The sequence below is a fragment of the Alosa sapidissima genome, chromosome 20 (assembly GCF_018492685.1).
Source record: "Alosa sapidissima isolate fAloSap1 chromosome 20, fAloSap1.pri, whole genome shotgun sequence".
In the NCBI taxonomy this organism is placed as follows: Eukaryota; Metazoa; Chordata; class Actinopteri; order Clupeiformes; family Clupeidae; genus Alosa; species Alosa sapidissima.
Genome location: NC_055976.1, coordinates 10,329,393 through 10,350,385, shown reverse-complemented (window position 1 = coordinate 10,350,385; position 20,993 = coordinate 10,329,393). Strand labels below are relative to the sequence as shown.

General features: G+C 47.1%; 1 protein-coding gene across 1 annotated transcript in view; it reads right to left on the bottom strand.

Moving 5' to 3' along the window:
* The window catches only part of LOC121694431 (protocadherin Fat 4), a 90,092-nt gene that overhangs the window by 8,776 nt on the left and 60,323 nt on the right, over positions 1-20,993 (bottom strand). The window contains exons 7-11 of the mRNA XM_042074598.1: positions 11,301-11,481; positions 9,427-9,677; positions 4,684-9,039; positions 2,904-3,008; positions 2,144-2,451 (exon numbers count right to left, since the gene is read on the bottom strand). Coding sequence (XP_041930532.1) covers positions 2,144-2,451; positions 2,904-3,008; positions 4,684-9,039; positions 9,427-9,677; positions 11,301-11,481 — 5,201 coding nt within the window. The remainder of the gene's footprint in view (positions 1-2,143; positions 2,452-2,903; positions 3,009-4,683; positions 9,040-9,426; positions 9,678-11,300; positions 11,482-20,993) is intronic.

Genomic DNA, 20,993 nt, shown 5'->3' with positions numbered 1-20,993 from the left:
GAAAAAGGTGTTGACAAGCAAAGGGGATTGCAGTGCTCCTCCTACGCTAAACCAGGGATGTGGAATGAGCAAGCGAATGAGAGAGAGAAAGAGATTGAACAGTCCGAAACATGATGGGTGTGGAAAAAATCCGGAACACTAATTACATACACAGGGACTTTTATTTTACAAGGCAACAAGTTCATGAAAAACCCCGACAACAATGGAAACAAGAGTCATTTGTCTTTTTCCTCTTTCGCTACTAAGAGGCGGCCATATGGGCATTTTATTAATGCCTTTCCTCGCAGATCAAAGACACGCAGGCCAGACCGCAGAGTGCACACACTGTCAAGTGTCTCGCACAAATGCAGCACATTTCTTTAAGAGGAATGCCCCGAGAAATTGATATCAAACGCGCTCTCGCTGTGACCAAAAGACCAGAAGCGAGTTTTGGTTTAGTTAACATTCGGTGCGGACCATAAACCTAAAAAATAAGCTGTGACACAGCATCTGATTTGAAACATTGCCTTCACTGTCTGCCGCAACTTCTGCTCTGAAGTGAAGTTCCTCTCTCTCCCTCTCTTGTTTTTTCAGCAGGATATGTAAACATGCAATTGTGTGTGCAATGTAAGACACACTGTACTGATGTGAAACAGTTGCTGCAACAAGTTGATTTTTTTTTCTCTCAGTTCTTTTTTTTTTTTCTTTTTTAAACAACTCTAGGATCAAGTGTCTATTTCCCTTTGTGGGTCAGGGCTGATTCACTGTCAGTGGAAAGATGGAGGCTCTTCTTTCCTTTGACACACATCCAGCATCTTGTGTGATGGCATTGTCATTTCTCCCTGCACATGCACGCCCACTCCAAGTGGTCCGCCTCCCCCCACTTCCCGAACCGAGTACATCCAAAACCAGATACGCACACTAATTATGACAGGAATAACAAGCAGAATCCAGCTTTGCGACGCACCAAAAGTGGGATAAGCATCTTACAAAAACAACAGTATCCCTGACTTTTCTCGGGTAGGACTTACTCGGGAGAGACGAGGGGAGTTGGTGTATGGATTTAACATCTGCTCAAAATCCACGAGGACAGACAGGGGTGGGGTAGGTGGGGAAGTGGAGGGGTGAAGGAGGGATGAAGGGAGGGAGGGAAAGAAAGTTGGGGAAAAGGAGGAGGAAAAGACAGGGTAAAAAAAAGAAAGAAATCCTTCACAGGCCCACCTCATTGACCCACATCACCTTCTCCAAACACAGTGATCGGGTTCTCTTTACATACTGCCTTGGGGAACAGGGCGAAGGCCCTCTGGGCTGTGATGCAACGCATGCTCTTGTAGCGTTTCCCCTGCCAGGTCAAGAAGCTGACGGCCGCCATTCCTCACCCTACACTAACACACAACATCTACACTCTTTTTTTTTGGTGTGTTGTGGCGTGAGCGTGTGAGAAGGACTAGTGCGGCACTTCTTTCTCTCGCTGCACCACGCGTTGTGTACCTTTCCATCTTGTCACTCTGGGCTATTTCAAAGCTGACAATTTAACGATTTTACCAGGTTCCTAAGAGGTCCCTCAGCACAGCTGGGGAATGACAGACCTCAAGTCCAGCAGGAGACTTACATTATAAAACCTTTGACAGGCAGCGTCGGTTTTGTTTTCACCCCCACCCCCCACCACACACACACACACACCACACACACACACACACACACACACACACACACACACACACACACACACACGGACACACACACACACACGCACACACACACACACTAGTGCAAGCCAATGACTGGCTGCAGAATGAACCGACTGAACGCAAAGAATTTCACTTTTGTTATAAATCACAACATGGAAAGCAATCAAATGCAATTATAAGCACTGAAGACATTAAGCAGAGTGATTGGTGCGAGCAGTTTAAATTAGCATCATAAAAACTCACACGCAATCAAGGGCCCAATCTTGGATGCTGCTCTCGGCAAATAAAATCAACACAAGGTCACAGCAGACAAACCCAAAAAATGTGGGGTTTGTTTATGGATATGTGTCTGTTCTAATAGTCTTTGGGGTTGCAAAAAATATGACCATTAGAATAACAACTATTTGGGGAGAGAGAGAGAGCATTCGGACTGACAAATGAAGTCATAAAAAGGAGGACGTGTCGTAACTCACCATCCCTGTCCGTCTGGCAATGACTGTATGGAACTGTCCGTCGGAAACCTTGATCGTGGTCATCAGTTTATAAGTCCCGCTGCCGAGGTTAAAAGAGAAGCGCATCTGACCGTCCACAATCTCCAGGGCGAGGAACTCGGCCTTGTCTCCGGTCTGGTTGTCGTGGTTGTACATCAGCAGGGCGTTGCTCATGAGAGTGGCGAACTTAATGTATATGTAATTGTTGTTGGGGTCCAGACTTGGAAACTCCATATAAGACAGCTCCTCGAAGCCATAGCTGTTCAGTTCACAGTGCTTTCCAAACACGCCTGCGGCATGGAAATTAATATTTTAGAGCCGTCGATAACTTATTAATCATTTTCTAACATTTCTTTAACAGTTTAACATTCTTTCCCAAAAAAGACCGAAACCTCACGCCAAGAGAAAGTCAAGGTAGTATGCTTTGCTAATCCCTATAACAGACAAATAGCCTTTCTTTCAAAGGGAGAACAAAATAAAAATGCAACATCAAAACATGGCATATCAAACAAAACATTATGAATGTACATGCATAAACTTAAGAAATGCAAAAAATGCAGACAGATGCAAAGTAATGCCAAATCAGACTCCCAATACATTACTGTGACCCTTTTAAAAGCCTCTTAGCTTATTTTACTTTGCAGTGATATGTCTGCTATAAGACCAAGTTACACTCTATGGATATGGGCCAGAACAGAAATGGCCAAGACACCTGGAAGGCCCTTGAAGTTTTATTACTTACCAAATGGACAATGGCAGTAATAGCCATCCACTCGGTTCTGGCAGGAGCCACCATTAAAACATGGGTTACACTCACAGTAATTGATGATGGAATCACAGGTTTTGCCTGGGTTCATAAAACAACACAAATTAAAATGGATGAGGTGAGGATGACACAGGCATATGGAGAGGCACTGTTAACACAGGAACTCTGAGAAACCACCAGGGCGTTTTTTTTCTATCTCTCTCCGCTCCCCGTTCCAGTTTCTGTCACTGGTGGCTTCCATCATTCCCTAAGCAAAACAACACGGGGGACTAGCACCTTGTAAACTCACAAGACATTCTTAGAAACTACTGGTGCAAATGTGTGTCTGTCATGAAAACATTAACCACTGTAAATGCTGAGTCTCCCTATGGCTCTGAGTGGTAGTAAAAAAAGAATATGTAATGAAAAAACAAACCAACATAAATGTGACAGGGGGGGCAGTGCTGGAAATGTGCAAGAAACACAGACATAGACTTGCACACACACACAATCACAGACACACATGCATAAACAAATGCATGCATTCACACAAAGAAATTAACTCATTCACATCTTGTATTTTTAGTCTGTGGTTTGTTTTCTGCACACATAAGACAAATAGCTTAAAGGATGTAAATTCCTTCACCATGGCCGGGCAAACGAAAACAGGAAGTCAGAAAGAGTTCAGCGGCGGGGCATGCAAACTACTGTAAGTCAATAGGTGTAATTCTACAGCAGGGCAATTCATCTCCACGTAGCGTAGATGCAGGCCCAGGCCTCATGCTCATTTGTTATGGCCATCATAAAAAAGGAAAAAGAGGACAGTGGTGAGTCAGAGGCTCTCTCTGGGCTGAGATGATATGTCTGTGGCCGGGTCCAGTCAGGGGAGAGAGTCATCCAAGAGCTACAGCGAGCACCTGACCAAACAGACCTGATTTGAACAAATGTTATCATAAATGCTTATCCATATTCACCCCTCTGCGGCGGTGGTGCTGTGCTCTGTTCTGAGCATTGAGCGAGCATTGCGCTCATGCGGAGAGAGAGCGAGAGAGAGATAGAGAGAGAGAGAGAGAGAGAGCGATGATTTATTTGTGAAGCGCTGACACGCGACAGACCCGGCTAATGAGATCAATTTTTAGAATGTTCGCATCGCTTAGTCATGAGTGTGAACGTGTTGGCCACGTCTTCAGATTCTCAAAGTGGCAATCTAGCCGGGTGAATTCCTGATTCACACAGCACTATGCAATTAGAACTTTGCTCTCTCTACACAAAAGGCCCTTCGGAAGCAGAAAACTCAAGTGAAACTGGACACTGGTGCACTGAGAACAGTCTACAATAGTGACCTTAGCAAGGGTCAATCCTGCATCATCCCTCCAATTAAAGTAAACATGACAAGTTGATATGCATCACAGCTGATACCCCCCAACAAGTAACCCTAGCAGCAAACTGTTTTTGGCAGTTGATCCTGTATGCTTGGGTTACAACACCTCTGCAATCATTTGGAGGCAAATATTTTTCTTGGACCAAAAGAGGCTAGAGTCGTGTGCAGCGAGTGTGTATGTACTGTAAGTGTGTATGTGCATTTGTGCGTGTGTGTGCTTGTGTGTGTGTTTGTGTGTGTGTGTGTATGTGTTAGTGTGTGTGTGTGTGTGTGTGTGTGTGTGTGTGTGTGTGTGTGTGTGTGTGTGTGTGTGTGTGTGTGTGTGTGCCTGAGCTGAACATCTGTGGCTATGCTGCTCATAAAGTTCTGTAATACTCCTACACCATTGTACGGTACCTGAAAATCCGGATTTGCAGAGGCAGTTGAAACCACCGGGGTAGTTCTGGCAGAGCGCTCCGTTCTTGCAGGGGTTGGAAAGACACTCGTTCACGTCTCTCTCGCAGGCCATGCCGGTAAAACCCTCCGGACAGGAGCAGGAGAACCCACCCACCAGGTTGTGGCAGGTCCCTCCGTTGTGGCAGGGAGACGGCTGGCACTCGTCAATGTCCGTCTCGCACAGAGCACCGGCGTACCCTGGTCGGCAGTTGCAGGCGTAGGGCTGGAGAGGCTGGTTGGACACCAGGATGACCGGGACGCTCTCCTCGGTCTTCATGTCGGGCCCTACGCTGAGGCGGCGCTTGCAGCTGCCTCCGTTCTGGCACGGGTTGTGCGTGCACGGGTCGTGGTCCACTGAGTCGATGTGCAGGCCGCTCTGTCGCTGAAGCACGTCTCGGATGCTCTGGAAGAACGTGGCCACGCCACTGGGGTTGACGTACTGACCATGGCTCCTCTTCACCGCAGCCATAAGGAAAGTCTGATTGTTGAGCTCAAAGGCACCATAGAGCTGGACACCAGTGCCTAGTCCTGCCAACTGGGAGTTTGCGATACGAACAAAGCTCAGGTAGTGGTTTGTCAGGAAGTCTTTGACCGCGTGACTTTTGAGCCTAATGAGAATACTGTTATCGACTGTGGCGTTGCTGAATCCCATGAAGAAGATGCGCGCGTTGCTATTCACGGCGCCGTGAACGCCATCACTGCTGCGCACCGTCAGATCGAAAGTGCCGTCCGTCGAGCGCGCGTTGGAATTGAGGTCACAGGTGCGCGTAGGTATGCTGAACAAACTGGCCGCTGGGGGAATGAGGGAACACTGGAAGGTGTCCTGCACATCTGGATCTTGGGGCTTGACGACGCCCAGAGAGCCTCCTGGAAACATGTTCCCGAAATAGTGGACGTAGATCTCCACGGAACGAGGCTCGGAGGGATTGTCATTCTGGTCGTTGACTTGGACGTGGACAGTGCCGGTCGAGGACATCTGCGGGATGCCGGAGTCCTTTATGACCACAGACAGATAGAAGTCGCTGATTTGCTCCCGGTCAATCTCGCGGCTTGTGGTGAGTTCACCCTTTGAGCTGAGGGAGAAGTAGTTGTTGGCGGAGCCTATGTTGAGCAGGCTGTACGAGAACGGGCCTTGATTGGGTGCCAGGTCCGGATCGGTGGCTTCCAGGGTCATGACCCGCGTGCCAGCCCGCTGGTTCTCCATCACCTCGCCGCTGACCGTCACCAGTGTGGGCCCGTTGTCGTTGATGTCCTCCAAGGTCACGATCAAGGTCGCACTCCCCGTGGCTGATGGGGACCCTGTATCCACGGCCAGGAGGGTGAGGTTGTACACAGGAGTGGTTTCCCGGTCGAGCTCAGCATCCACAGACACTTGACCCGTCTGGGGGTTGATGCTGAAGGCCTTTTTGCCCTGATCAGGAGCAATGGAGTAGGAGAACCTGCTCCAGCTTGGCACCGAGTCCGAGTCTTCTGCACTGACAAACGTGACAAGGCCTCCAGGGGCGAGACCCTCGCTCACCTGGACGTCATACAGCACCTGGGTGAAGACTGGAGGATCATTCGCGTCTAGGATGGTGATGTTGACAAACACTTCATCAATGTCTGCACCTCTGATGCTGCCAGCGTTTTTCGCCAAAACTCGTAGCGAGATCTTTTCCTCCTTTTCACGGTCCAGGGCCCCCGTGACGTAAATCTGCCCCGTCTTTCTATTGATGCTAAATCCTTTCCTTCTGCTCTTTCCAAAAATCAAATAATAGACGATGCCATCCTCTCCAAGGTCACGATCGCTTGCAAACACCTCGCCAATCACTGTGCCTTTTGGTGCAGCCTCAGAGACCTCAAAGTAGTACTGCTTGGAGACAAAACGGGGTACATATTCGTTGGCGCCCTTCAGCTGAATGTTAACATTGGCAAAGCTGCATCTTTCTTCATCAGGCACGTTGAAAGCCTTAACGGTAAGGTGATACACTTGCTTGGCCTCATAGTCTAGAAAGCCCTGGGTTGTAATGACTCCAGTATTTGGATCAATTATGAAAAGGTCACTGTCAGATGACTGGATTACGTAAGCTATCAAGGCATTTGGCCCGGAGTCTTTGTCCGTGGCGTTCATTTTGACCACAGTGGTGCCACTGGGGACATTCTCTTGTATGATTGGGAAATACTCATCTGGATTGAAGACAGGTGGGTTGTCGTTAACGTCAGACACATGTACAGTCAACGAGACATAGCTGGTTTTAGCGATCCAGCCCCCATCGGTTGCGGTCACCCTTAGCTCATGCTTCTGCTTGGTTTCATAGTCTAGTGGTTGCGCTAAGGACAACACCCCTGTTTTGCTGTTGATGACAAACAGGCCATCTTCATTGCCCGTGGTGATGCTGTATGTGATGAGGCCGTTCATCTGCTTGTCCTTATCTTTGTCCCGGGCAGACAGCGTGCGGATAGCCGTGCCGACATTTAGGCTCTCTGGAACCGTGGCTGAGACTTGGCTCTGGGAGAACTCCGGGGTGTGGTGGTTCTCCTCAGTCACGGCCACTCGGATTGTGGTGTGGGCCAAGAGAGGTGGGTTCCCTTTGTCTCTGGCAGTGGCCTCGATGAGGTAAACCTTATTTGTGTCTGCGGTCAAAGAGGAGGCCACACTAACCCAACCAGTCTGCTTGTCCAACTTGAACTTGCTGGAGCTGTTTCCACCAGATATGGCATACTCGATTTCTGAATTCAGACCAAAGTCTTTCTTATCAAAGGCAGTGATTTTAATGAGTTTAGTGCCAACCTTGACGCTCTTGGTTACAGGGGTGAAGTAAGAGGAGGATTCAAATACAGGGGGGTTGTCATTGCTATCAACTATATTTACTATTACTGTGGTTTCACTCATCATAGGAGGGACCCCTCTGTCTGAGGCTGTGACGATGAAGCTATGGCGATTGATGTTGAGATTGCCGTGCCCAGTGGAGTTCTGATACATGAGCTGCTGCTTGATAGAGATTTCCCCAGAGCTGGAGTTGATCCGGAAGTACTCGGACTGAGACCTGATGAAGTAGAAGATCTTCCCGTTGAAACCCTCATCAGGGTCTGTGGCTGACACCTGCGTTACCACAGAGCCCACCTCGGTCATCTCAGGGTAATCCAGGTAGTAGGAGGGCCGGCTGAAGCGTGGTGCGTTGTCATTTATATCGGTGACGAATATCGTCACGTCTGTGCTCACAGTCCAGCCAGAGTCGTGGGCAGAGACTTTGGCAATGTAGTGGTCTGTGTCTTCCCTGTTCAGGGGTCTGCTGATGGTTATGTCCCCTGTGCTTGGATTGATGGCAAATGGGAGGCTTGTGTCGGTGATGGAGTACTTGCTGATGGCGTTGGCGCCAGCATCCTCATCAGTGGTCGTCACACGGGTGACGGTGTACCCTACAGGCGCGTTCTCTGGCACTGAGGCGCTGAAGATCTTGGAGAACCGTGGTGCATTGTCATTCACATCCAGAACATTAATCAGGACTTTAACAGCTGTGCTTTTTGGAGGACTGCCTCGGTCAGTGGCTTTGACCCTCAGAGCGTATTGAGCCGCCTTCTCTCTGTCCAGGGGTTTGGTGGTGCGAATGGCCCCCGTCACCCGGTTGATGCTGAAGCTGTTATCCTTGTTGCCGTCGATGATGGCGTACTCCTGATGACCGTTGGGCCCATTGTCCAAATCCACAGCGGACACAGTGAGCACGTGCTGTGGGGAGAGGTTCTCCAGTATCTCTGCATGGAAAGGCTCTCTCTCGAAAACGGGGTGATTGTCATTGACATCCAGCACATTTACTTCCACTCTCTCATAAGCCGAGTAGGGAGGAAAGCCCTGGTCTCTGGCTTCAATCCACAGCACATACGTCTGTATGTTCTCATAGTCCAGTGAGTTTTTGATTGACAGCTCCCCTGACAACTGATCGACATGGAAGGCGCTGTCCAGGTTGCCGCTGGCGATGTAATAGGACAAGGGCCCACCCCTGGTGGATGCCCCGGAGACGGTGGTGACAACAGTGTTGACCGGCTGGCTCTCGGGGAACGTGAAGCTCTTCTCTTTCAGCCGGATGACGGGGAAGTCGCCTCCGGTGACGAAGCGGACGGTCACAGTGGTGGTGTCAGTCTTGGGGTCCCTGCCGCCGTCTTTCACTCTGACGGTGAAGGTGACCTCGGAGCTGCCTATCAGCTTCTCGTTAGCCGTGATGGCGCCCCTCAGGGGGTCGATCTTGAACTTCTCAGAGTTGCGGCCAGAGAGGGAGTAGTGGAGCTGGGCATTCGATCCTGCATCTTCATCTGTGACAGTAACAGCAAACACCAGGGAGCCTGAAGGAGGAGAAACGAAGACAGCCAATCAGTACACAGTAATAATAATATCAAAGCAATACATGACCAACTTGAGTCAGTTTGTTGTTGATAAGGTTATTTATAAAATACACATCAGATGTATACAGTGTTAATTACATGAAAGACTAATAACTTAATTATTACATAACTTATATAGTATATAGGTAATAACAGCATGATTACAATCTAATCAGCATTATTTTTGTGTATTAAATACCTAATTTATACAACATCAAGCATTTGATATGAGCAGTGTCTGAGTTTGACCTTGTTAAATGGTGTGCAAATCAGGCAGCTGCTCCCTGCCCCAGTGTGTGTGTGTGTTTGTCAGTGTGTGTGTATTTTAAGAGGTGAGATGGCGGTCACCTGCTGAGGTGGACGCTGGGATGTGCGTGACGTAGGGGTGGTGATGGAAGCGCGGGGGGTTGTCATTGATGTCCGCCACCACCACAGAGACGGTGGCAGAGCTGGACAGGCCCTTGGGCTGGCCGCCATCTGAGGCCACCACCAGCAGCTGGTAGCTGGCCCTCGCCTCCCGGTCCAGCAGGGAGCTGGTGATGATCTGGCCGGTGGCCGGGTTGATGGAGAACTGGCCGCTGCCACCAGTCAGACTGTAACTGTGGGACAGAGAAACAATAAAGCAATCATGAATCTGCATATAACATACAGAATATAGGTCGACTGTGAAGAATATATGTAAAGTGCTACAGACTATGTGCTTTAGTTTTCTCAATAATATTACTTGCTCATTCAGTGAATAAGATATATTTTCTACTCTGAGATCATCATCTCCACATGCTTTCAGGCTTGTCATGTTTGACAAATTCTTATTTTATCCCTGATAGATTCTTAGATATCCTATTTTTCTGTACGTGCATAAATCACTTTAATATGGGCTTTTCGCAGCCTGTCCCTCTCAAAAATCCCTGTGTTTAAATGTCTGTGCTTAAAACACATCTCAGAGACCGGACATAAGCCAATGACATGCTTCTCCTGCAACACAAACACATTTAATGTCCTCTCTGACTCTAGACAGTCCTCCTCCCCCGTGGTATTCACACAGCAAACCTTTGGAGGGCACTATTTCAAGCAGAAAAGCAAAGCAGAAAGATTTTAACTCTCACGGCCCAAGAAGCTAAACAGAGGCTGAATGCATAGGGTTCTGCATCATAAATCACTCAAAGCCAATAGTGGACGTTTTTTACAGTTTCGAGGAAAAGAAATACTACAATCCCTGAAGATTATTTTAGTTCATCACTCTCAGTCTTTCTTCCTGTTTTTCTCAGGCTTGCAGGAGACGCTCGAACTCCGGCCACTGTGTGCGCTCCGCTTAAGTGCTGGAGACATCCCCAAATTCTTTTTGACCAAAAACGCTGGGGTTTTTCAGTCTCCCAAAGCGTATCGAGTTTCCTGCTATTTTTCAGAAGTTCCCAGCGAAAGCCTTGAGGCAAAGTCGCTCTGACATCTACATGTACACATGTGCGTGCGTTATGCACGACACGGATTCCTGGCGTGGCACTCCAAAAAAAAAAAAAAAAAGTAGCGACAAATTGGGGAACAAAGTGCGAATAAAAAAAGAATCTCTTTGGGGACAACAACAACAAGTCAGTTCACGCACCCACTGCAAAACGGGGGCCCCGAAAAATAGAGCCGGGCCCACTAAATGGACTGTGAGAACTGAGACTAATCACCGATCATGAGCGACTCTGAACTCCATTAAAGGCTGTAGGCCCTCGGAACCCCTGTTGGGCACTACTCCTTCTGTCGTAGCCAATTAACGTCCTCATTACGTCGCTTTTTGGGAAAGTGGAGCGCCGCTCGACCGCTCCATGCGTCCTCAGCGGGGAGACCGGGCTTGATAGGGGAGAGAGAGGGTCACTTGTACCCCAGTACTGCCTAATGTTTGTGTGAGCCTGCGTGGGAGTGAGCTGGTGTGTGTGTGTCTGTCTGTCTGCCTGCCTGCCTGCCTGTGTCTGTGAGTATGTATATTTATGTCTATCTGCCCGTGTGTGTGTGTGTGTGAGAGAGAGAGAGAGAGAGAGAGAGAGAGAGAGAGAGAGAGAGAGAGAGAGAGAGATAGAGAAAGAGAGAGAGAGAGAGAGTCCATGTATGAGTCTGACTAAGAGTCTGTGATTGTCTTTGTCTTAGTGTATGTCTGTCAGTCTGTCTGCATGCGTATGAGTCAGTCTGTTTAGGTTAGTGCATAGTGCACATGTCTATCTGTGTGCGTCCGTACGTACCTGATCACTCCGTTGAGGCCCACGTCTGCATCGGAGCTGTTGACCAGCAGCACGTCCGAGCCCGTAGGGGCGTCCTCAGGGATGGTGGTGAAGAAGGTGGCGGATGTGAAGGCCGGAACATTGTCGTTGACATCGTCCACTAGCACTGTGACGGTGCCCGTGCCACTCAAGGCTGGAGATCCTAGAGAGCAAAAGACAGTGAGGAGAGAGGAGAGGAGGGTTTGAGTCCAATTTTCTCACAAGATTGGATTTAACTTTTGGTTTACCATCTGTTTGGCTAGCAAAGACATATCTGGTAAGAAATTACTGGACTCACATTTGACATAAAAAAGCTGTATTTGTGGAAAGTATTTTGCACGGCATTAAAGCGTCCCTCGTGTCTCAATGTAGTGTATCATTTGAATTAGCATGGCGGCTGTGTTTTGTCTAACCACCTCACCACATCAACTCACCTCCGAGATAATCTCTGCGAAAAGCATATAATCTTCATAATGAGGTACTGACGTGCCTCCAGGGCTACCTCATTTGAAATATGCTAAGTAATAGTTAAATATAGCATTGCGGGGACTTTGGGATTCCGTACCATAGATAATAACCATGAAGCACCGGCATCTATTTAAGGTCCCCACAGCACAAAGCCAGTCACTCGATGGAATTCAAGCGCAGAGAAATGCTATTTTCAGCGAAAAATCAAAACTGAATTCTCCCCACCATTATCCACCCGCATCAACTACCCACCCCAGTGAATGCCAAAAAAAAAAAAAGCCAGCAACAATGTTGGTCCATAGGGATGATGTTTAAATCAACAGCAGATGAAAATTAGCTGCAAAGCAGAAACCTGGGGAGATTCAGACATCTGCTTGCTCATGTTGTGCTCCACTGTGATTAAAATGAATTTGCTCCTCACATAAATTCAGACGTTGATAACATCAAATGCTTGAACTTGCATACTGTGGAGCAGAGACCTAATAAGAAAAACGCTCTCCAAAAAACTCTGGCAACTGAAGGCCTGTAAAACTCCTTCTCTCATTCTCCCTCTCTCTCTTTCTCGACCACTCCCCCACCCCTTCTCTCTCTCCCTCTTTCTCTCTCTCTCTCTCTTTTGCTTTTTTCCCCCCCTTGCTACCACACGTGCAGCTCTCTGTGTAGACTTTGCGACTCTCGAAAATACAGTAAGTGCGATAAGAACAAAGCACAAAGTGATTCACTAAAGATGCGCTGAGTGTCATTCGGTCCAGGGGCCCCTTGACATGGGGAGATTAGCATAATTAATAACATGTGCTTATGAGCCGCCACACATAACTGAAGCTTATCTCCTCATTTGGATAACAAAAGGATTACCATATGGTGAAGAAGCAAACATTTAGCTAATGAGTGGTGGGAAGTGTGTCTCTATTAGAAGGGGGACATGATTAAAGGGGAGAAGCGTCTTCCTGAAAGAAGGAGAGGAGGAAAAGGGCCTCCACACCCCTCTCACGCAAGCTTGCTACCGAAGCGATTGATCTTGATGAGAGCGTGCAAATACAAAAGGTTAATTTATGTCTGTTTTTTTTTTTTCTTTCTTCTCTCTCAACAGATCCGAGGCTAAGCCAAATCCAAGAATGCAAGCTGTGTGCATTAATCCACTTAAACTGACTTCTGAATGCAAAAACAAAATCTTGTGAAGGGGGTGCAGGAAAAAAAAAAAAAAACATTCCAGCAGTACACAAACGAACACACGTTTGCACTAAAAGTAAACAGCTTCTATCCAGAAATACCAAGCCCAGAAACCACAAACCGTAATCTTTACTGCTGGGGGAATCGGTGCAGCATGACTCATGCAGCACTCTTGTTTTCATTTCTCCATTGCAGTTGTTAATTTCCAAAAGCCAAACTTTATTACCAAACACAGAGTGCTGTCCACATTATTAGAATATAACTCAGCCTGACAGCTTTCATAAAAAAGAAAGATGTTTGAACAGCAACATATGAACTCATCAATACTCAACCATGCAGTAATTTATGTCCACCATCTTTGGAGGAACTATGTTTTAAACTTAATCAAATGATGACAGCAGTGTACTCCACACAGAACTATATACTGTTGCAAGATGTGCTTGGGTTTAGAATTAGGATTAGAGTTAGGGGTGGGGTGAGCAAAGTATACTAATAATAATGTGTACGTGCATATGAAGTAGGTACATAGTCTCGATAAGAACTTTAGTGCACAGGGTTAAGATCCGAGCATGCTGCTGATCAGCATAGGTGTGCCACAACCTTTTACTTTTGCAGAAGAAGATAAACAAACACTGTGTACTTCATTAGCAAGCAACACATGCCACCAACTGCCCTGGGGTCTTCAATGGTCACACCTGGAAATATGTATTTAGACAAGTGCATATTATCTACACTTAGTAATAACACATAATAATAATAACTAGAGTGAACTGTAGTATGATTAATAAAACATTGCTGTTCAGAGCTACAGCACCCAACTAGCAGGCCTTTGACTTCTAGAGAGGGAACCTGGAAACCTCTCCTGTGGGCCCTGTTGGCTTCCCTCGGGGACTCCCAATGCTAACCACTGGAGTCAGTCGCACCGAGCTGTCCATCTGCAGCCTCAGCAGACAGTGACTGGTCATTAAAGGCTCCCTCTGTCTCGGCGAGGGAGACCAATGATCACTCAAGCTGTCTCTGGCCGAACCAGGTGGTTGTGGTGAGTCTCAGCCCCGTCATGAGAAGAATGAGATTAAAGCCACTCACTGTCTGATCCTCTTACATCAACCTGCAACTGTAATTCTAACGTCAGGTGTTTGCATCAGTTTTAAATGGCCAAACACTGAGCCACGGTTCCTAGGCAGATTCTGTGCATTGAACCTACTGTATATGTGCGCTGCCAACAAGAGCTTTAAAACAACACCCCCCCACACACACCACCACCTTCCCCGTACCACAAGTGGTGATGATGCAAGACTTCACAAAGAGAACACATGTTGAATCTGTTCTTGCATGTAACCATACGGTAGGCTCACAGCATATGCTTCCTCTTTTACATATGGAAAATCTCAAATGTTGTTTTTTTCCCACCTTTGACAATAAAAGGAGACTGAAAAAAGAATGGAGATGTAACTGTATGCAACATGTTTTGCACTGGATGCTACATTACATACACACAAAAAAAAGAATACTTGGCAATGTCTGATAGACATAATAAGTCAGAGAGGCTGAAAATCCATTTGGCCAAAGGTCAAATAATTAAACCATTTGTGACGATAACAAAAACACATCATGTTCTTCCAGAAAAAAACTGCATTGTGAGCAGCCCTCCAGCAGTCTCAAGTACAAATATTTTCCCATCTTATGCTGAGCCCCGTGTTCCAAGCACAGCAACAGCCTTTCCATTGCATTGTTCCTCCATAGTGCATGGTGCAGCTCCCCTCCAATACTACTGGCCTACGTCCAGACATTTCACTTTTCAGGAGGATGTGAGGTCACAGCCTGTTTACAGGCTCAGCGTATGACAGACAGGAGACAGTGTGGTCCTGTATGTGACCTTTGACCCTTCTGTACTGACCTGACCCCCTCTCCTCAGCTGACACCAGCCTGGATACCACCCCCCACCACACACACACACACGCACCCTCATCCACGGCCTCTGTTGCCCTAGCAAATCCAAAATCAGCCTGTGGAACACACATGTGCATTAAAACAAAACACATGTATGTGCACACACACATTTTGCTCAACCACACACACAAACACACACACACACAAACAAACCCATGAACAGCCATGCACAACCATACCTCCATATAAACACACAACGCACACACACACACATGGTTCATGGGGTCTTGAACCTGCGTAGCACATGCCCCTGTTGACAGCCAGAGCCAGGAATGAAACATTGCCTGTTTCTCTGCTTGCCCTCCTGGCTCCACCAAACGGCTCCACTCTCCAGCATAGCCTTCCCAGGGGTTAACCCGTATCAGATAACCACTGCAGCTGCTTTTTTCCTGCGCAAGCTGTCAAATCTTACAACTCTATGAATCTATACATTTCAAGACGACTTTGACCCCCCCCTCCCCCCCACTTTGTTTACAATGACATTCATCACCGATAGGGCACCGGAATCGGCTTGATTGATGAGTGTGTTACTACTGCGACAACGCTGGTTTGTTGAGGTAAGTCCGCCGAAGCGAAGCCTCGCTCGAGGGAGCCAAGCTGTCATGCCAGCCGACATGCCTCTGTTTACAAGACCCCGTTCCCAAACCACAATGCTTTACTGCTGCCACCGTTAATCACGGGGTAATTGGACTCTGTTTGTTTGTCAATTAAAAAAAAGAGAGAGAGAGGGAGACATTGGAAAAGAAGGTGTAATCAGAAAAGTATGCCCTCACCCTTTTCTCCCCTACTCGCACACAAAACTAAATAACAGGGCTACAAAATGGCGGTAATGTAATTTCACGGGCTGAAGGAGACTCCGCTTTAGTCAGGTCATAGGAGGAAAAAGTTGGGGGAAGAAGTGTAAATGCCACTGATTTGGCGGGCGAAGGTGGGCACTGGTGTCGCCGAACGTGATCAACGGGGCAGAGGGAGTTTTAAGGAGGGGGAACGGCCGTGCAGCACTCTTGGCTGCGACGACACAAACTCCCTGGGCCTTTAGTGATAAATGACAAATGACATCATTTTGCCATGGAAAGAGGGCTGGAAAGTTGTGCCGGGAGAGTAGCTGCACCGGTGGCTGCCATGCATTGTGGTTAAGGAGTATTGTTTCCATAGGCCGGCCCGGCTCCCAGAATGACGTTCGTTTCTGCTGCCGCTGCACTTCTGTGTAGTTTGTACTATTTACGAGTTAGTATGAAACTTTTTTTGTTCTTCCTCCCTCCCTTCTCACTCTCTCACTTCTCTTCCTCTCCTGCTACACTTCTGTGATACCTTGCAAGATACACGCATATTTCTTTGCCTCTGGGGGGGGGGGGGGCAATGAATCAGCTCTCTGGCCTCATTATAACCAAGCAGTTGATGAAGATGTCAGAGTAGAGGCCGGCCGCCAGGTTCGTGATGAGTCTGACAAAGCATGCATCATACATCCTTGCTTTTAAAATGTATCTGCACCCCTCCCAAACAGATGTCTGAGCAACCCCTCACGTTTGGAAAGCATCGATCATCGGTGAGTCCCGGCTCCGGCGATTGTCCTGTTGGAGGGAAGAAGCCGGTTGCGTTGATTTGCATAATCTGATTTGAGGGGTCAGTCGAGGGCTGCAGTGGAAAACAAGTTGTTCTGACCTGGTGTGCCTCGCAGCTCCGTGTCCCACACATTTACTTAACGCTGATACACAACCACTCCCGACGCCAAGGCACTCCGCACCGCGAGAGCTCGAGTGTATGTACAAATCAGCACGCGGCTGATTTATTAAGTGTTTTTTAAACAAATGTCAACTCTTATTTGAGAACTCTGGGCGCCTCGTCACTCGCAAATCAAAACATATCACGCCTGATAGACGGACGGAAACTACTCTTTCAATCTGCCGAGCAAACATTTTATATTGCGATACCTTGCGTCCAAGATTTACTCCCCCAAGGCCATGCTGTGGTCAGCAATGGCGTTGATGCACATTAAACCTGGAGCCACATCTGTATAAGAACCCAGTCTTTTGGACCCCCCCACCCATTTCATTTTCCAAGGGAGAACTCTCCAGTAGATCATGAGATAACGGCATACAAAGCCACCAACCATGGTCTCGAGGAGAGATTAAAAGACAACCTGGGAGACAGTGCGTCATGATCGCCCATTTCACACACCGAAACCTTAGACGGAGCGAAAACACTCTCCGAGTACAACCGAGCCGAAGAGATTCCTCACAGTTATAATTCAATCAGAAAAGCGACTCTATTTTAAGCTAAATGCACTCCCTGTGGTTTCGTGCTGACGAGACTAAGGCGCCTGAAACCAAAACAAGACCATTTATTTGATATTCTGTAATCATATATAGGGCTCTGTTGACTATGTTGTCTTAATGCATGTAATTTACTCCTTGCGTGCAATGATTACACACTCAACGTGATAACCTCACTCATGTTTAGATTATTAAGAGATACATGCTGTGCGTGTGTCTCTATGTGTGTCACAGATAAGGAGAGAGAGAGAGGGAGGGAGGGAGGGAGGGAGGGAGAGAGAGAGAGAGAGAGAGAGAGAGAGAGAGAGAGAGAGAGAGAGAGAGAGAGAGAGAGAGAGAGAGAGAGAGAGAGAGAGAGAGAGAGAGAGGGAGAAAAGGGAACAGAGAGAGATGGGGAAAGGAAGATAGAGAGAGGGAAGGACAGAGGAGGGGAGATACACATTAAAAGAGAGGGAGAGGGAGGGAGAGATAGAGGGAGAGAGAGAGAGAGAGAGAGCTACCCTAATGGTGTCCACTTTGCTGGGGAACTAGGTCGGATCCCTGTCACCCCCCCTCCACACACACACACCCCTCACCCCCATCTGTCTCTCCATGGTCCTTAACGCTCACAGACAGTTTCCTTGTAAGCTTCCTTTAAGCCCTTCCCATAAAACATTGTCTAGCGTAAACATATGGTCCAGTCTAAGTATCTTATTAGTGTACATTACCACTGGCCAAATCACATTAGCGTTACTGAAGGTGCCAGTGGCATACTCTGCGAGCCAGAGGGGGTACAAATATACATGTAATTACAACGCGAAATATCTGGCCCAACCCAAATAAAGCCATCGTAATTACATAAGCCAGTGCAAAATCCCGATACCAAGGTAAGTTTGGAGAAACAGCACACTGATGGCCGCGCGCGCGAGAGAGAGAGAGACAGAGAGAGGGGGAGGGGTGGTTGAGTTAGTTTAAAGCCCTGATTGCTCCCAGGTTGCAATGTCTTAACCACCAAGCCTGAACAGACCGTCTCATTCTTCCTTCTACACGACTGAGAGAAGAACTAGTCAACCACTCTATTCCTTAGCCACTACAACAAAAACAACAACAGCGTGTTTAAACAGTGGGGTTCATTAAAGTTGTTAGCATGGACAGGTTGACTCGCGAAGACGGATGAACGTGTAAATTTATAAGACAGCCATCTGCGGCCCCCAAAAGCTTAGGGCTAAATGGTTAATTACGGGTTTATGGACTGCGGCTAGATTGTGCTCTTTTCGGTCCGGCATCATTACTCAGGGAGCGCTGGCCACATTCTCGCCGAAATTGACATTTTTCTCCCTCTAAGAACCTGTTGCTCTGCGACAAAGCCCCTTTTAATGCCTCAGTCAAACAGTGGTGAATGGAGACGGGGTCTTGTCGTTTTAGCCGTCCCCAAGCTCCCGACGGCCAACAAGGACAACAAAGTGGTTTAGGGTTTTTCTCACAGTTAATGAGGGAGCGAGCAGTATGGGATATTCCATGTCCAGAAAAGGGACAGTCACATCCTACCCCCACACCACCACCACCACCACCACTACCCCCCCCTACTCTGGAGTCTGGACGCTGAAGTGATGGACACACTGTGGAATGAATCACATTCCTGCATTTCCATGTTTGCCATTTCCTTAAAAAGAACTTTTTTTTTCTGCAGTGCATCTAAGTGGAGGAGCTCTACCCCTTATAGCGCTAAATCCACTGGCTTTGTCCTGCCAGGACACTTCCTTCCTACATATTAGAGATTTAGAGGTTAAAATGAATGTCATGCCCTTTGAGATTAAGCAAACTTTTTGCACCTGTTTTGAGTATTTTTACATGCCGCAGTGATTGTTTGCTTGATACGCCTTAGACAATAAGCAAATACACAACTCTGCGCAATCTGGATTTCAAACTCATATTTATGGTATTACCCTTGAACTTTTCAAGTTCAAATATGCTCGATTTTGGCAAAGGCCAGTCACACACAACTTGGCTTATCTACAGTATAACAGTGTTTCCATGATATCACACGATCACATCATAACATAAACACATGTCAACACATGCTGAAAAAAACAGAGCTGTAGCCTTCACTAAAAAGTACAATGCATTTTCATTGTGTTCCTCAATCAGGAGCAGACACGGAAATAAACAGACAATCACAGCCAGAAACCCATATGTCTACACGGCCATTATCTAGCTCAGATGAAAATGAAAACTTCGACCAGTCAGCTCTAAGGAAATACTCACTCGACAATGGCACAGTGCTTGAGTATTTTCTTATGGGTGAGATAGGTTCTCTGAGGCGGACAGTGCTCTTGACTCAGGATAAGGCTGTCAGTGAGTTGCCTTGGGACTGTTGTCCGAGCTGGGTGCTGTGAGTGTCTTATGAGCCAACCTAAACCACCTATTAAAAAACCCAATAGGCACTAAACCATGGACATAAACATCGAGTTCCAGCAATTGTCAAGCTCACCACTGAACTCAAGAGTGGAATGAGATGGTGGTATAAAGAGAGCTTTCTGAAGAGCATTGTTAGTGAGATTTTTTGCTTACATATATTGGGCTGATATTAAATGTTACAGGTCTGTTAAAGTTCAATTGTGAAACTTGATATTTTATTTGGCAGTGTCTCATGTTGCCGCCGGATTCGCTGTCTCTAACATTCACAAACGGACCCCTTTTAAAGATTTGTCATGGCAAAAATGTGGACGGTCATTTGGCAAGCGCTTTGGCCGCAATTTTTTACAGCACTTTATCGAAGCATTTTCAAGAGCTTGGCGGTGTTCGTTTTCCATTCAAATTATTGTAATGATGCAAGCATTTCACAAAATCACAAATAGGACATAAAAAAAACTCCACGGGGTACGCAGACACACAGACAGAACCAGTGCGATGGATAAGCAGTTCGTCTTTCAAACTGACAAAGAAGTTCATGCTGGAAACATTTAAAGAAACCTGAGAGTTTACGGGCCAGATTCACAAGTGCCATTGTACCGCATAAAAGATCCAGACTTTAAATGGACTGGCCATTAAAATTCTTTATCTGCTAAGCAGTCATTTAAAGCTGAAAGGGAGGAGAATAAACAGTGTGGCCTCTTGGGGCCACGGTGAAAGACTGCCTTTCTGGGGAGATGCGGGACCTCCACCATGGTCAGAGATAGAGGGATTTGCTTCCCCGCTTTTAATAAATGTGACTAAACAGACGGCACATGTGAATGGATGTCTGCCTGCTTGCCTTGCTTCTTGCCAGCTCTGCTGTTCCCATACCTTCAAACACATTTATACTATTTTCTGCACTGACTGTGCAACTTGAAGGACAAAAATGACGTCTGACCAGTGATTATTCCCATATTTGTTGTCTATAAAATCTTGGTTAAGTCAAAAGAGAGAGCGAGAGAGAGAGAGTGAAAATACGACCACAGTGGTCTGCTATTACAGTCACCCTTGAGGATGCTTGCGACATAGAGACTGTTTTGTCTCTCTGTACAGAGGCGAAAAGTTCACCCAGTTATGTTTGGGTTATTTTGTATATGATAGAGCACGGGGATTAGGGAGGGAAATAAACCACAGAGCGCAGATGTAGGGGTATTAAGATCCGCCCGGACACAATGCCTTGGAAATGACAGGGCAATAGGATCTTTGTGTGATGCAAAGCTTTTTTTCGCAAGCGCACAGATTCCATGACTGGAAAACATACCCTGGAGAATTTGCGCTGTATACACAAGACGTGCCGCCAGCACAACAGGCTATTGATCGCCAAACAAGCCAAAAGTCTCCTCGGCGGAGAAACTCAATCTACGCATCCCTATGGGCTATA